Source organism: Leuciscus leuciscus (genome assembly GCF_965113295.1).
Source record: "Leuciscus leuciscus genome assembly, chromosome: 19".
NCBI lineage: Eukaryota > Metazoa > Chordata > Actinopteri > Cypriniformes > Leuciscidae > Leuciscus > Leuciscus leuciscus.
In genome coordinates, this window is record NC_138743.1 from 13,317,398 (window position 1) to 13,335,111 (window position 17,714).

The following is a 17,714-nucleotide window of genomic DNA, read 5'->3' on the forward strand; positions in this document are numbered from 1 at the left end:
TTGAATAGGGAAAAAAGACCCGGCCGATCTTTCTGTCATTCAGGAATCCGACCGCAGCTCATTTATCATCTGAGGTCTCATTAAATCTGTAAATTTGAATGTTTCTTCATTTTTTAATCCAACTCTGCCATGCAATTTGGCCGGAGACTGTCAAGATTTACAGAGTATAGTTTGGTTTGCTGGTTCTTTGACCTCAGTTAATGTCTTTGCTTTATTGTACAATAATTGCGGCATTAGGTCTGCCACTAAGTGCTGAAGCAATTCATAAAAATATGGCTTTTGCCCCTCCCTGCATATTTTGTTTGTAATTGGTCCCACATGGCCTCAAGGAATAATACAAATACAGAAATGGAGACAGGGATGTCTTACGAATTCAAAATGTCTCACACACACTAATTTACCTATAAAGGAACACAGATACTGTGACACTTCTTCAGAAAAATATACACAATGCTCAATCTGTGAACATCTGTGAATAGAGCTTGAAATAGCGATAATTTCACAGCAGAAGGTTTGAAATCTGAAGCCAGAACAAGACTGCTTCAAACATACAGTGGGATCCAAAACAATTAGATCACTAGTGAAAATATTTTTCTAATTTAATACAAACTTTTCATTACAAATTATATTAGCATAACAATTTCAGTAAATTAAATGTTGAATAGGAAAATAAATACAAGTAAATTATATTATGTAAAATCTGAAATATTTCCTATTTATTTTACATCATAACTTTGCTTTATATTTTCTAAAACTTAAAAATCTGTTTGCTTCCAGCTTTAAATTCGATTTTGAATCCTCTATTTTCAATGTGGTCTCTGACTTTTTACTGCAGATCAGGCTTGTCAAAACAGTAAAATAACAATTCTCAATATCAATTTCAATACAACAATAACAAAAAAAAATGTAAAAAGAAGGTAAATAATAATATAAATATTAACAAATGAAATGAAAACAATTGTGTGTAGCCTTCAAGTATTTCTCAAATAAATAAACATTGTTTCACATTTCTCAATTCGGTGTAGGTGTCAACATCAACATCAAAGATGCACATTAAGTAAATATTGCTTTAGCTTTTTTAGGAACTTAATTAGCATGTGACGGTAATACATTTTCACATTATGATAATTGCTGAAGCTTTTATCACAGTACTGAAGTACATTTCAAAAACTGGTTGAAAATACAAACAAACTGTCATCCTCTGAATAAGTAAGGTAAACACCATAGTGATACAAAAATCTGAATGGCTGTTTGAGCAGAAGTGCGATACCAAACCATTACATATTTTAGTTTATTATGAGCTTAGTATTGAACTACCAGTATACTTTTGACAACCCTATGATAACTCCAAGATCCCCAATTTCTTCCTTGCATTTCATCTATAGTGGCTCCTGCAGTCTTTTCCTATACTTCACAATGTAACCGAATTCACAACAGGGGTGATCTATAAGGATGCAGCGAATAATACGGAGGAAAACCCTTAGTAAAGTAACGTGGTGCATCTAGTCTGTAGACAGACATGGTGCAGATTAGATCCTACACTACATTATCATCATCAACCATGACTGTCTCCATAATTTACTCAGCATGATGGCTCTGTCCCTCTGATGCGGACCACTGATTTACTACAAAGATCTGGCTCGAATTAAGCTGTCTGGCCTCAGTTCTCTCACTGTATGCTTGATGGTGCTGATCAGTGAGAGTGTGTGTGTGCTTGGGGGTGGAAGGAAATGGGGTCAGGGGGTGGATAAAATATACTGTTATTGTGAAACAAACCAGTAGAGGGCAGCGCAAGACATTTATGTTGCTACATGTGTTTTCCACAGCCCAAAATCGAACCAAAAATTTTCTCCCACAATCTTAATCTTAAACATTTACTCCCGCCTCCTTCTCCCAGAAGGTTCTATATAGCCTTCATATTGGAAATGAAAGCAATTTAGCCTGACTGTATCAAGTATCACTCTCATGTCAGAGAAGAATAACCCAACAATCCAGATGAATTTGAGTGAGATGAGAGAGAGAAGAAAAGAAAAAAGCTTTTCATATGGACAGATTGGGAGAGAAAGGCCACATGTTAGCGGTTATACCCATTCATCAGTCTGTGATATCCAGCATGGAGGGGAATAATACTGATCGATTCCCTAAAAAGCCAAAAACGCACTCGAATATACACCACGCGCCTCAGTTTAATATATTCTTTTCCATCATTTTGTGTATTCCCTGTGCCGGCTTGTTTCAGTGAGAATTGCCTTTGTGACATGAATCAGACACGAGGAGCAAAAAATAATGAATGCTTCAAGGCATGTGTTGCTCTTCATGCAGAAAATGTTGACCTATTTTCTATCCAAATGAAAAACTACATGTAGGGAGTTCTGCACAGAGCTCAGAAGCTCCCAGATAGACAGAACCGGCTCTCGTTGTCTGAGGCTTTCTGAGTTTTGCCGACTACTTGCTGAAAGGTACACAGAGAGACAGGTAACATGGAATCAGGTCTTGACAGAGCCTATCAAAAATCTCCACATTTCTGTGAAGTCTTCAAAATAAGGGCAAAATAACAGATTAGCAATTGTAATATGTCCTGAGGTTGTAATAGCCCACAAACAATCTTATTATATTCATTTAAATGACCTTTTTGGTTGTTACGGACAACGGGCAACCATATGCTTTAAATTTCTTAAATACAGCAAAAAGTTCTTTTTCAAGAAGTGTGTTTTGATTTTTTCCCACTTTCAACTCTTCTGCCTTCCAATCGCACCCCACCGAGTTGTTTGACAGCTAAAAATGATATTTTGGCAGATTCATATTTCAAGCAAGTTTGGAAACGATTGGCTCTTCCAACTGACAGGAATTTAGGCTAGAGGCCGACTTTGTTCAATAGAACGAATGTTTCATCCATGGAGAAAAGATCACTGCTACTCACGTATACACAAACACAAAGGTACAACACAAAAAAGATGATTCAAATATACATATGCACAACACTGTGGACAACATGCACCACCAATTAGCAAAAACAATTAGGTATCGAATCGATACAGATAACCTGATTCTATTAGATTCGATTCTGATTCATTTGAGTATATTTCTGCATTAATGTCCATTTTTCTCTTAGGGTAGTATTTCAGAGACTGATTCAAATCAGTTTGAGCCATTCGTTACAAGATTCAGATACTGCTTGTGCCATTTGTTATTAATTCACTAAAACTAGCCATTTCTTCATAAATCGAACTACAGTGTTCACATTATCATGCAGCCACTGACAAAAGGCATAGCATCAGAGATCTTGAGATTTTAAGTATCAAAGAAACAAAGGATAAATGAAGATTGGGATTTATCTGGAATATATATATATATATATATATATATATATATATATATTAAAATGTACATAAAATATTAAAATGTTACATTTTTAAATATACTGTATAATATGTTATATAAAAACATTACACTATAGATTATAAAATGTAAAAAACATTCCCAGCCCTGAAAAAAACTATAAAAGCCAGTTTTAACTACAACAGTTTTGAGGAGCATAAGATGAGATTTCTTCTCTATAAAGCAGTACATGCAAATTTATGAAAATTAAACTGCGGATAAATCGGAGTAACTCAGATCTGAATTAAGAGGGTTAGAATACAATAGCTCAAAGTCCACTTTGATTTTTATCAAGCATTTTTGTTATGGAATACTGATATGCGTTATGATATTCTAATCAGTGGTCTGTCATTTTTTTGTTTTGTCTTTATTTAATGTTTTTCACAAAACTCTCCTGAACCTTTGCAAAAAAAAAAAGAAGAAACTGCAGTATTTCACAGAGGCCTCTCGTAAATGAAGGTAGCAAGGCTGAAGTTATATCACCGCCATAATAGGCTGGCTCATTTCCCAGAAAGCATTTTGCAAACAGATAGACCACAGCAGCGTGTGTACAGCAAGCATTCCAGATTCTGCTCTGCTCCAGAGTGTGTTTTATGGAAATCACATAAAAATAAAAAAGAACACTACAAAAAACATATGTAAGTTTACTCGGCTATGCGTGTGCATACGTAGTTCTTGGGAATCTTGATGGATTCCATTGTGTTTACTGGACAACAGCATGGGTAAATGTGATTAGAAAGGACAACGAGCTGAAAGAACATGTCAATAGTGATGTTGTTCACAATCTGGCATTCCCAGAATGAACTAGGACAGCTTGATGGCGTATTAACATGTCAGAATTGGTACAAGGAACGATTAGCTGTGCAACAAGAGGATGGTTCTGATTACTCAAGAAAACAAAGTGTAGTATTTACATCTGCGTTTTAAGTAAGCTCTCCAACTAGTTCACCCGATCACCTCATCTGCAGGCAAAGACCAAAGATTAACGTCCTCAACACAGTGGAAGCCACTCAGAGGACTGACAAATGGCTTTCACAGGCTTGCAGTTGCATGCAAAAGCTAATTTCGGGGAAAGGAAAGCAAGCACCTACCTGTTCAAACTCTCTCAGGCTATGTGTCTGCAGAACAGAGCTCTTCTCGGCATCATCACTGGAGGAATCTGTTAGAATACAATCAATAACAGTTAGAATCTCTATAGAATTTTTTTTGGTTGCTTTATTAAAAAATAATCTTAAGTAGAATGTTGGAGGAAAGAGAGGGAAATGGGATTCTGCATACCAGACTTAAACAATAAATTATTTGTTATAAATAAATTCTGTTTATTTTTAAATAATATAATATAATGCTGGGAGCACATACACTAGAGCAGAACTGTGTCGAGCCATTAACAGGCCAGGAACAGGGCTAAAATTATGTGTTTTTTTCCAAGCATGAGAATAGGATAACCCCCACAGGACATAATCACAGAAACACTGGTAAGGCCCAATCTTCTTGCAGTTCTTTAAAACCATGGCATGGCCTCATTAAAGCTTATTACAGGACTTTTAGTTAAAATGTGCCAGTGATGTGTACTGGAAGTGAGCCTGGGGGTGTATTGGAGACGAGTGCATGGCACAGGCCTGTTGCACTACACTTTAACTGTGCCAGAGAAATGTCAAACACTCTCACAGCGAGGTGTCTGAGAGCAAGTTTTCTGGAACTTTTACTTAAACATAATTAAGCTATTACCTTAATAATGCTCATAAATATGTCCAGAAATATACTGTATTTGCTTTTATCTGAGGAGAGGAGGAGGGAAAGGATGAGGGAGAGATGATTAAGGGTAGGTTTACAAGACAACGATGCACTAAAAACATTATTTTATTTTTTTTGCCGTTTTTCGCGTACAGACAACAATGCTGTCAAAACGACCCTTGTTTACATGGATCTGCTAGCCTGGGTTTCCCCATGCTGCCTTGCGCGCAGCACGATTTTATTCACGCTGCTAGGCAGCCTGGATTCCATGGACCAGATTTTCGCCTCAGCGAGGGGACCAATCACAGAACAGGGAGGGAGCAGCAAGACGATGACGACGTCTATGCGACACACCAAAGCAGTTTGTTTATATCTATGGATCTAACATGGCAGCAGACACGAAGTTACCTTTCGATGCAGCCTTAGATAGTGTTCTAAGTAGTTTAGAACGCAAGTTTATTTCGTCTTCTTCCTCGTCGAATTTATGTCGCTCTACAAACGTCATCTGGTATAATTGAAACGATTGGCTATGAGGTACGTACAGATGCATTTGATAGACATTCGTAGCGCCCAATAAACGGCTCTGGGCATTCGTAAACCACGCCTAAAATACGAGAAAATGAACATGTGGTTCCCAGACCACGTCTCAATGAGAAAGAGGTCTGACGTTTGCCAGGCTATGGATCTGCGAAAACGACAAAAGAAAATGCTGTATTATTCATGCCAGGCCAGTAGTTGGCAATGTCACGTTGTAAAGAAACATCACACGGCTAAAGACTGGACATGTAATACATATACGTATGACGTCAAAGTTTTTGTAGTTTCCATGAAGATAACAGTATCGTTTTCCAGAACTTTCACTTTGAATTTTCAAAAGTTTGCGTTTTCAGGCACTCAAAATGCCATTGTCGTGTAAATGAATAGCCAAAACACATTAAAAGTTTTCCGTTTTTAGTTGAAAACGGTGTCGTGTAAACGGCCCCTTAATCTTTTTGAAAGAGCTGTCAATTGATATCCAGAGAGAAGCAAAACAACCAAGCAGAGACTGAAATGGTTTTTCAAAATGTCACTGCCACAGTTTTTGCACAATCAGGTCTAAGATTAGGCTAAATGAGTTGTTTTGGCTAAATTTGTCCAATATTCTATAAAAAAGTGACAAGCTGATTCCAGTGAAAGTGAAGCATTCCAGAGACTTTACTGTGGGTAAGAGGTCTTCTTAGGCAAGCCATGAAGTGGCATGTGTTGTGACAGCGTTAAAAATAATTGTACATTTGGAAATACTTGCAAAAACTGGTGAGTTCATCCATTGTGTAAAACAGAAAATCTACCAGTAAAATTATATACTTACCACCCATATTGATCATGCTCTTGGGCCGGGCCGCTTTATTTCCATTATAGTGTCTGAAACATACAAGAAAAGATTAACATTAACTGTCTTGTATCAGTTTAATTTGTTTCTGTTATAGTATTATATAAGTTTAAAAAAATTAACAGGAAACAATGTTTTTTGGTTCTACCCATTTTTAAACATTCTCAAATGTCAGATACATCCAGTTCACAAACCTACAGAGTTTCCACACTAAAGGCTCATCAGTCTGTTCATGTTAACCAAGTGACACATAATCAGCACACCTGATCATTTTTAATGCCTAATTTTTGTCTGAATGTCTGTAACCTGTCATCTGCTTCACATTTGTTAATTGGGCAGCATGGTCAGTTGTACTGCTAATAAACAGGCATTCTTTGGGCACTATGATAATTATAGTGATGTGATTATAATAAGAGGTTATATAATTGCATAAGCATAATGCTGACACGAGCTGTGGGACAACATATCTTAAATAAAGTAGCTTTCCTCTCATTCTGCCCCATATAGAAGATAGCAAAGTTCCTTCCTAGTGCTCATCTAAACATTAATATTTAACCTCCTAAACATTCTTATTGATTAGTGCCCACAGGGTCTAAAACGCTGCTCAGATTGCAGATCATCAGCACAAATGGACACAAGGACTTTTAAGACAGACTCATCTTTCACATGCACTCAGTGCTTGAGTGCGTGGCTTATTTTCGAATGACATCGATTTTGTAATTCTATATTCCAAGAGTCTTCAGCCTTTTCCAGTCTCCAGTCTTCAGTGTCACATGATCCTTCAGAAATCATTCTAATATGCTTATTTGGTGCTCAAAAAACATTTCTTATCAATGTTGCTTAATATTGTTGTGGAAACTGTCATGCATTTTTGTTTTTTAGGATTCTTTGATGAATAGCAAGATCAAATAAACAGCAGTTATTTGAAATGGAATATTTTGTACATTATAAATGTCTTTATCTTTTGAATGTGCCTGCTGAATAAAAGTATTCTTTTTTTTCAAAAAAATCCTAATATAACTTTTGAACCGTAGTGTACATTTATGATGCCATTATATAGCCATTTAATGATTATTACAATGTCATATACTTGCACATTACATTATAAAATTCTATTCTACGGCATATTTTCATTTTATCATTAATTGTCAAACCTGCATGCAGTAATGTTGCGCATTTGAAGACCCCTAGAGTATTCCAGCGTATTCAGTAGCATATCACAATTGTCATGAGGCAACTGTTTGTTGCTGCATCAGTAAATGGCTGATTTAAAGTAAGTGACAGTCTAATAGGGTAATACGGTAAAATGATGCTTTCTCATGCTCACATGCCTCAATAATAGAAAACATTTGACTGCACTGCAGTTTTTAAATGGCTGAAAGGAACATGCTGAAAATGCAGAATCTTGTAAAGTCAATGCCTCTCAAACTTTTCATACACACTACCGTTCAAAAATGCCTTTACTGCAACTTTTGATCAATTTAATTCATTCCTGCATAATACAAACATTAATTTCTTTCAAAAATGGATGTACCCTACATTCCCATCAGGCTACAGTGCTGCTTCACCAACACCAAGTCAGATTACTTTAACAGTTTTAAAGGTTTGACGAAGCAAAAGCTAAATCTTACCCCCTGGAACCTGCTTGAGAACCCCCGGGGGTGCATATACCCCTGGTTGGGAATCACTCATCTAATTAAAATAGTTAACTAAAATCTACTTTAAATAATTACTATTGCAGTTGGGTACTTGATGTTACAGATGCAAGGCAGATATAATAAACATTTCCTTGGTACGACAACAAAACATACAGTACAGGCCAAAAGTTTGGAAACATTACTATTTTTTATGTTTTTGAAAGAAGTTTCTTCTGCTCATCAAGCCTGCATTTATTTGATCAAAAATACAGATTTTTTTTTTTATATTGTGATATATTATTACAATTTAAAATAATTGGTTTTCAATTTATTATACTTTAAAATTATCATTTATTTCTGTGATGCAAAGCTGAATTTTCAGGATCATTACTCCAGTCTTCAGTGTCACATGTGACATCCAGTCTATCACATGATCCTTTAGAAATCATTCTAATATTCTGATTTATTATGAGTGTTACAAACAGTTCTGCTGCCTAATATATTTGATGAATAAAAGGTTTATAACTGCATTTATTCAAAAAAAATTATAATTCTTTACTATCACTTTTTATCAATTTAACACATCCTTGCTGAATAAAAGTAAGAAAACAATTACTGACCCCAAATTACTGACCAGTAGTGTATATTGTTGTTACAAAAGATTTCTATTTCTAAAACATTTGCTTCTTTTTATTTTTTTATTTGTTTTACTTTTTATTCATCAAAGTAGGCTATCCTAAAAAAGTATCACAGGTTATGAAAAAATATTAAGTGTTAACTGTTTCCAACTTTGATAATGAAATATTAGAATGATTTCTAAAGGATCATGTGATAGACTGGAGTAATGATCCTGAAAATTCAGCTTTGCATCACAGAAATAAATGATCATTTAAAGTATAATAAATTGAAAACCAATTATTTTAAATTGTAATAATATATCACAATATTATTATTTTTTTCTGTATTTTTGATCAAATAAATGCAGGCTTGATGAGCAGAAGAAACTTCTTTCAAAAACATTAAAAATAATGTTTCCAAACTTTTGGCCTGTAATGTATATCCAGTGAATGTTCATAAATACAGTTATGGCGCTTTTCCACTACACAGTACCAGCTCGCCTCGGCTCGCCTCGACTCGACTCGACTCTGTTTGGTTTTCCACTGTGTAAAAGTTGTACCTGTACCTGCTTCCAGGTACTTTTTTTCGTACCACCTCCGGCGAGGTTCCAAGCGAGCTGAGGCGAGCTGAGGCGATACTAAAATGTGACGTGAAAACACGGCAGACTGCTGATTGGTCACAGAGAATCGTCACTATTCACTGCGTCATCATTGCACGCGCCAGACGGAGTATCCTGAATAAAAAACAGCAAAAACAAAAACAAAAACATCCAAAAACAGCATACACTCGATTTCCTCCATTGTCCTGTGTGTGTGGGTAGCGGGTGTGTCTCGCGCGTCTCCCGTAAAAGATTAAGTCACGGCAGTTTCCTGCGGCGTCGCTATGACGACCAGGTACTATTGTGGAGGTACTATCTGCAATGGAAAACGGAGCGAAAAGCGAGCCGAGCCGAGCTGAGTCGAGTCGAGTCGAGTCGAGTCGAGTTGAGCTGGTACTGGTAATGGAAAAGCGCCATTAGTCTTCCTCTCTTGATCTTTTCAATACCACTTCCAAACTATATACCCCTGGCCCATTCCTAAAGGCCCATTAGAATAGATGATGTCTGTCGTGCACATTAGCTGAGCTCTTCACACTTATCCAATAAATGGGTTCAGGCAATAATACAGCCTAGACAATAGTGTGACAGATGGGGCCGACCATTCAATTTCCTCACTTTGATCCGAAAGACAAAGAGTCGGGCGCCTAATTTACATGATCCATATCAAACACTTAAAAGATCTCATATTCTCCTAAAAGCCAAAGAACATCCATCTCACATTATTGCCCCATAGAGAGTGACAGACAGAAGGGTTCAGCAAGCAAAAGAGAAAAAAACAGATGGTCTTCCACACACAGCTAAACAAGGGTGCCAACAGCTTCACCATGCCGGCAACGATCCACCCACAAAGGTGTGCATACTGTGGGGGATGGGCCTATGCTAAAAGTTTGTAACGAACCTCTTTGTTTCTCTAAACAGCCACCATTGCAGTCAGATTTTCCATAGAGAAGGACAGCTTCATCACATACAAACAAAACATGTCCAATAGCTTCAGTTGCCAAGAAGATCCCTGAGTCATGACCACCTGCTCTAGGTCGCTCATAATCACGCTGGTGGTCAGCTGAGAAATGAACTCCCCCACACTAACATGACAAATGGTCTGCTCAAACGTGAATGCTGTTTAAACAGTGGTATTGCATAAACAGAGGGGCATAGTTTAGTATTCCCAAACATTCGGAGTTGCTTAAACATAAATGGCATTTAAAAAATGTATTTACTTAATTAACTCATGCAAAGTGTGCTTTTGTAATGATTTCAGCCTTAAGATGAGGCAAACCAGACATTGTACTCCCACATTTTTCAAATTACGGCGAGTTATGCCTGGATTCAAACTCTAACAACAAACAAATCCCAAAGACATGGTGGAACACACAGCAATATAAAAACGAATTCCTCAAAAACCGAAAGCAAGCTGTTTTCTCTCCTGAAGTATATGTTTCCCGCTCTGTTTCGAGGTGAATACCTTACCTGCCACGATACAAAAATCCACTCATCTTTGCGACATCCAAACCACAGGAAAGTTAAAAAAGAACAGACAGGAACAAACTCAGCTTCTAAAGAGGGAAACAGCCAGGCTCTCTTCTGTGGCTCTGATCTCAATCCAGTGTTTTAGTGAAGAAATCTTCATTTCCAAAGACCAGGCTGGTCAGGAGTCCAACCAAACACAAGCGCGCACACACACACACATGCAGGGAAAAGCTACTATTTCTCTCTGGACGGCAGACAAGAGACGGTCATTTGACGTGGCAAGGCCAGACCAGAAGTCAGTGAAACACATACAGGGTTGTTAAGTGGTAAACAGCACAGAGGTGAGGGTACACACACACTCAGAGCGCCACTGGCTTGCCCTGAAAGAATGATCTGTTCGTGCATGCTCAAATACAGGTTTTTCTGTGTATGTGTGGGGAGGAGGGTGTGTTGTTTCCAACTGGAAAAAACCCACATTGGGCCTTCCTGCCCAGGCTTGAGGAGCATCCTTTAAATTGTAAATGGGCCATTCGCCCCTAGCTGTTACTGTCTATGAGCTGAGAGGAGGGGCGTTGAGGGACACAGGCTCAGACAGGTCTGTAGGTAAAACACAGCATTTAAGAAGATTAGCCTATCTCTTTCTGCTGAAGATGAGGAATCTGATGTTACCGAGTTCAAAAAGCCTTTGAAAGTTAACTCAGCTGTAAAAAACTGAGAACATACTGTATATATATAGCACAGACAAACTGTGAGGTTCTGTCTCGCTCCAGGATGATTTATAAAATCCACAGTGTGTGTGACTAAGACTAAACTAAAGGAGACTAAAATGGAAATTGCATTATATTTTCCAGGGGAGTGGCAAATGAGGTGCGTAACAGTTTAGTCAGAAATATCCACATCAGTTTCAAACATGCAATCTCACTGAGAAAGTGACTGATTTAGCATGCAATTTCATGGAGGTTAGAGTGAATACAGAAACATACACACAATGACATAAAGGTTAACAAATGATGACAGAATTTTCATTTCAGAGTGAACTATCCGAAGCTTAAATAGAGCTTCTCAGAACAGTTATGTCACTTTTTTTCTAAAGGTACAGACTGACTAGAGCAAGAAATAACATTCAGGCGAGTTACATAATTTCAAAACCTCCCCCCAGTAAAATAATGTAATTGACATTGGAAGAGCCTGCTAGCTATTAATCGTCATGTTCATCATCAGCTATACATTTGATTCCTTATTAAGCCTGCCGTTGGTCTTCTTGCAGGCCTGGGAATTGGGAAATGTCACGCATTACTCTTTCAAGAAAAGCCAGCATGCGACTGTGTTTGGGCTATCTGAGAGGTTTCTCCTCAGCTCAACTGAATGATTAAAAATGCTTTGAGATTTAAGGAGAATATAAAACTGAAGTTAGGTAGAGAACACATTAAATGTACAGAAAGAATCACACTAAACCCAAGTATATTTCCAATAACAGAGAAAGAGGTAGTGTATCTAACCCAGGAGCAACGGTAACCCTGTAATTACCACTGAGACTGCACTATGTTCCCACCCTTCAATCTGAAATCCCTGTGTTTGAACAGCTGCCCAGGACCAGCTGCTGGGTGTACGACTGACAGAGAACCACAAGTCACACAGGACCCTAACTAACCACAAATAGTCCGTTTTACATCAGAAAAGTGGATTCTTTCATAGTGAGCACTTTGCCTCAGAGCAGGTGATCCTAACAGCTATTACATCACTTCATCCAGTATTTTTATAGACCATAAATATATAGCAACTGAGCACCCTTTTATCCCATAATATTTTTGAAACATAATGTGGGTGAAATGTTTTCAAGCATTAAGACATCTATGACCTCACATGTTATGGTTACGTTTACCGACTATTACATGGCGTGTGAGCCGGCAGGCTACGGCTATTATTATTTAATCATTTCATTGGTGGAATTGTTCATGCTTCTATGTCTTGTATATAATGAATTCGCAGCACTGACAGGGAAATTCTGGGTTGCCATATGTGTAGAATGAATCCCAGGCAATCCCTGCACCGGCTGATTAGAAACAGGACATGTCCCCATCATTGTATATACGTCTGTGTGTAAGAGGGGGTGAGGCGATGGACTCCATAATTAACTCTGTCACATTTTTACAAGCTGTTAATGAAGTTGTATAACTCCTAGTACAATTCCTTGCTATGCGTCCATCTGCGACAGTAGAATTAGAAGCAGACACAATATTATGTCAATTACAATTAGAAAGCCATTTGGAAACAGATGCATTGCTAAGAAAGTCATTATCATAGTCATTTTAACATTCCTACTCATCAAGCACTGAAAATATTAACAGAAGTAAATGACATTGAGAGCTCATAACATCAAACAGCTGCTCTCACATATGCTGTAGCAGCATTTACCCACAATCTTGAGATGAAAATAAATGTGCTAGAACATAAACTGTGATTATGAACATCAGTAATGTCTTATTACAGCTATGTTTAGATCAATAATCTACTTTAGATGATATATGTAACAGGACCTACACAAACAGGATAACTGACATTACAATAAAGGAAAATTGTGTTTCAAATGAACAATAAAACTAAATACGGTATTATTAATTGAACTCAATCTTAACATAAAATTAATATTTAATCATATATTATTGAGTATAATGTATTATTGCATATTTACAAGTTTCAAGCATTTGAAGGATAAAGCAAAGTCGAATTGAATATGATGGAAAATACATGTAAAATTTAAAAAATATATTATTTGTATTATTTGTCCAACTTAAATGGATGACTTGTAATAATACAAATGCTCAAATTGGAAGTTGGAGCTTACTAGGTGCACTTTGAAGGAAGATTAATGTACCATCAAAATGTACCATTGTAAGGATGCATAGAGATATTTTATGTTCTTAAAACTAGCTGTTTTTCGTGCCCGGTTTTATTTGTACACCTAATGTTCTAAAATATATATATATATAATTATGAGACACCAATATTATTTTCTGTAACATTTGGTTAAATCCTTTCAAATACATCACTCCACCCATGATGGTTCTTTCACTGGAATAGTTTCAGCACCCTAGACAAGCACTTGCTAATAACTGGGATTAGTAGCCTTATCCTAATTATTCTTCACTCATGTGTAGTGCAGAGCAAAACTGGTGATCAAAGAGCAGAGCACTAAACCCCAAACACAGACTTACATTTCAGCACAGATTCAACCTTATTGATATCTAAACAGATCAACATGACAGAATTCTGATGGACACGTGATTAACAGACGCTTGCATTTTCTGTCAACACATGCTCCAACGTGGTCATTATTTTCTTCATTAACCCTTTGCAGCTTGAACTGTATCATGAACACACGTGAAAAAAAATTCATTTTCAACTTGTTTGCAGTCATTGAGGACAGGCAGACATACCTTTCAACATCTCTCCGGTATCGCTCATCGGACGCTGTCCAGTCCATATTAGTCCATATTTCATGCGCCTCCTTGTATATCCACAATACCGCGTCAAATTAAGGTAAATTAACCTGTCATTGTGTTGCAGATGTCATAAAACCAGTCGCATAGCTTCGAATGCAATATGAGGATGCGCAGTTCATTGTCATTGGTGTCTGTCGAGTCAGTGCAAGCAAGCAAACCCCCCCGCGGTCCAGTGCTCCGTGTATAGCACGCGTCAGGAGAAGCTAGCCGTATCAAAGGAGTCTTGTGCTGGCCGTGCCCTCTTCACTCTACTGTCAAAACATTCATTCATCGTGTGCTTGTGTTTACCGTTGATACTGTTGAATATTATAGCTTATAGCTATTATTTTTGGTGGATAACTGTAGCCTATTGTGTGTGTGGGCAAAATACTGAACTGTTTTCGTTGAAAATAACATAGCTACCGAAGAATAAATATAGGGCCTACACAAATTACCATTGGCTATGAAACAAAAATTGGGATTTATTTTCTTCCCTGTTGTGACGTATGCTATATCCCGAGGTTCCTGCGGAACAAAAGTGGGCGTTTCTAAATTTGTGGGTGTTTTCAAACTGGTGGGTGTTAATAAATTATGCAATGAAAATGAAATGAGTTTTCGAACAAGAAAAAATGTAGGGCGGGACTCGATTTGGGATCCTGAGTTACAGGTTGTTGTTTTGTTGTTGTTGTTTTTTCATCAAGTAATTTTGATTAAAGATTACGAGAGCACATGAAAAATAAAAAAGGATGTACACAGAAAAATTATTGATAATAAATAACTAGTGCTGGGCAAAGATTAATCGCGATTAATCGCATCCAAAATAAAAGTTTGTGTCTGCACAATATATGTGTGTGTACTGTGTATAATTATTTTGTAGCCTATATATAAATACACACATATGCATGTATTTATTTAAGAAATATTTGCATGTATATTGTATATGTATTTATACATAATTTATATTATATATAAATATAAATAATTTATATATTAAAAAAATCTTAAATATATACATGCATATGTGTGTATTTATATATACATACAAAATAATTATACACAGTACACATACATATATTATGCAAACACAAACTTTTATTTTGGATGCGATTAATCGCGATTAATCTTTGCCCAGCACTATAAATAACGCAACATTCCATTAAAAAGTTAGAGTTTTGATTAAGCTAATGGGACAGTCTGTTTAAGGATATGCCATTTTGTTTTGTTTTTTACAGAATAATGGTTGGTCAAATATTCCAGAATACTGGCAGCTCATCCGGGACACTGCACTCTCTGTTATGTCTCTCAGATGTTACAATGAACTCATGAATATTTCATGTTCATATATTTAAGTTTTTTTTTAGTTTTTTTTATAAACTATGCTTACTATGGCACATTGTGTGTGTACAGGTGCAGGACACTATGCAGAAAGAGTAAAAAAAAATCTCAGGTGTTCATCAGGCAAAAACAAAATGCATTTTGTCCTTAGTCTTTCATTCACCATTTATTTAAAGAAAAAAGTACAGCATGAGGGAAACATCTTTTGGACCAGTTGGGCCTCTTTTTCTATAGCTACAATGAAGAAAGATGTGGATAAATTTAACACATGTTGGCCATTTCAGTGTTTTGAGAATAAAGGACAAAAGCCTAAAATAGAGTTTACTGACTAAAAGGGTAAACAGTTGAGTTGCATCCTTATTAAGACTTTGGTTACATAACTAAGGACCTAAAACAGAGTCAAGTAATTCCTCTCTCTCCTCTAATGAATAGTGAGAAAAGAAAGGCAAGGGAAAAGTAAAAAAGGAACAATAAAGGAATGGCTCACATTATCAAAGAGGAAATCAACAAAGTAGTAAACAGTTACTGATCATAGAGGTGAGTCAAAGTCACCATGAAATCAAAATATACTATTCTTGTTTTTTATGGAATATTGCCGTATTTATAATAAATGTTTTTTTCGTGCAAATCATTATTTTTTTTAATTCCTGTGCACCCATAATCTTTAATCAAAATAACTTCCCCTTCCTCTCTTTTCATATCTGATTATGTATTTGCTGGTGACAACCTGTCACTCACATTACATCATAGCAATAGCAAACCACAACCATCCAATCAATTTGACGATTACATGACTATCGCAACTTCCATTTCATGCTGACTAAAGAGTTCGGTTCAGGTCACATCTGGCACTTTTTTTTTTATTTTATTTTTTTTATTACTTTAGAACATTGGATGTTTAAATGTGTTAAGACCTCTTTCTAAGATAATTACAGATTGTGGCTTAACATGAGTAAGCTGAACACTAAGATAAGAGATTTTAGCTTATTTATGGTTCTCTGTTTTTCTTTTTGGTAAGCAAGGAAACAATTTTCGCTACTGGAGCAACACTTTACTTGAAAAGCATAATTATGTGTTAGTTACTAGTTCATTTACCAAACGAGGCCAACCTTCAAAATTTACCCACAACAACATGGAAATAAACAAATTGTTGTCAAATGTTTTGGGGTCACGAAAAACACATGGTACCTGCCACCCACAGCCCTCCAAGATCCATGCTTGCTGAGCATTTTAACGCCACCTTGTGGCCAATACTTGCTAAAGCACATCATTAGATTCACATAGGTGTGTGTGTATATGATAAGATAAATATTTCTAAACTATTTTTAGGTCACTAATAAAACAAATCAAAATGTTCTCAAATTGTTATGCTTACAATATTATATATAATTGAAAACATAAACTAAATTAAAATGATTTTTAAAACAGCAAAATAGAAGCATTTTCTTGAGTGTTCTCAGACGTTTGACCCTACTGAGTTTGTAACAGCCTTACATGTATAAAGAACAATTTATGACTGAGTGCGTGAGTAAGAGGGGTTTTGTCATTAACTGGCCCCTCCCTGTCTCACCCAGTCATCACTCTGTCCCTCAGTCATCCCTGGGTTTGTTTGGAGCTGTCATAACAGCCTGTGATTCGTCAGCCATTCCTCAATGTCTATGTTAATATTACACTCTGCCCTCAATGTCCACAGGCTCCTATTTTTTGTTTTTCTAATTATCGATCTGCTTGCTGTCATGGTGACCCCTGAGGGAAGAATCCATGTGGAGGCGAAATGGAGCCCAGAGTTGGCAGTGAGCGAACAAGTCCAGCGCACGAAAAGGGGAAATGCACTAAATTCCACTGTGCTCCCCTCAGAGAAGCAGGGCTGGTGCGCAAGCTGCAAGAAAAGCCTCATCTGGACAACAAACAAAGCATATAGATGGACTGTTTTCTTTACCATGGCATCCACAGTAAAGAGTAAAGAGACTTTGTCTGGCATCCACACTGGCTGATTAAATTAGTAGCCTATAGTGATGATCAGTCATGAAAAATGAATGTGTTAATTAATTCTTTTGACCAATTTTAAGTATCTTTAATTTAAAATGTTATTTCAA

General features: G+C 36.7%; 1 protein-coding gene across 2 annotated transcripts in view; it reads right to left on the minus strand.

Annotated features, from left to right (window-relative positions):
- pde4dip (phosphodiesterase 4D interacting protein) overlaps positions 1–14,444 on the minus strand; it is a 66,415-nt gene extending 51,971 nt beyond the window's left edge. Inside the window, exons 1-3 of one of the 2 annotated variants that reach the window (XM_082148683.1) lie at positions 14,239–14,444; positions 6,461–6,513; positions 4,470–4,537 (exon numbers count right to left, since the gene is read on the minus strand). In XM_082148683.1, the coding sequence (XP_082004809.1) occupies positions 4,470–4,537; positions 6,461–6,513; positions 14,239–14,285 (168 nt within the window). In that variant the 5' untranslated portion in view covers positions 14,286–14,444. Of the gene's footprint in view, positions 1–4,469; positions 4,538–6,460; positions 6,514–10,801; positions 11,193–14,238 lie in introns of those variants that run through there. The other variant, XM_082148684.1, reaches the window with a different exon arrangement.
- Positions 14,445–17,714: the final 3,270 nt, after the last annotated feature.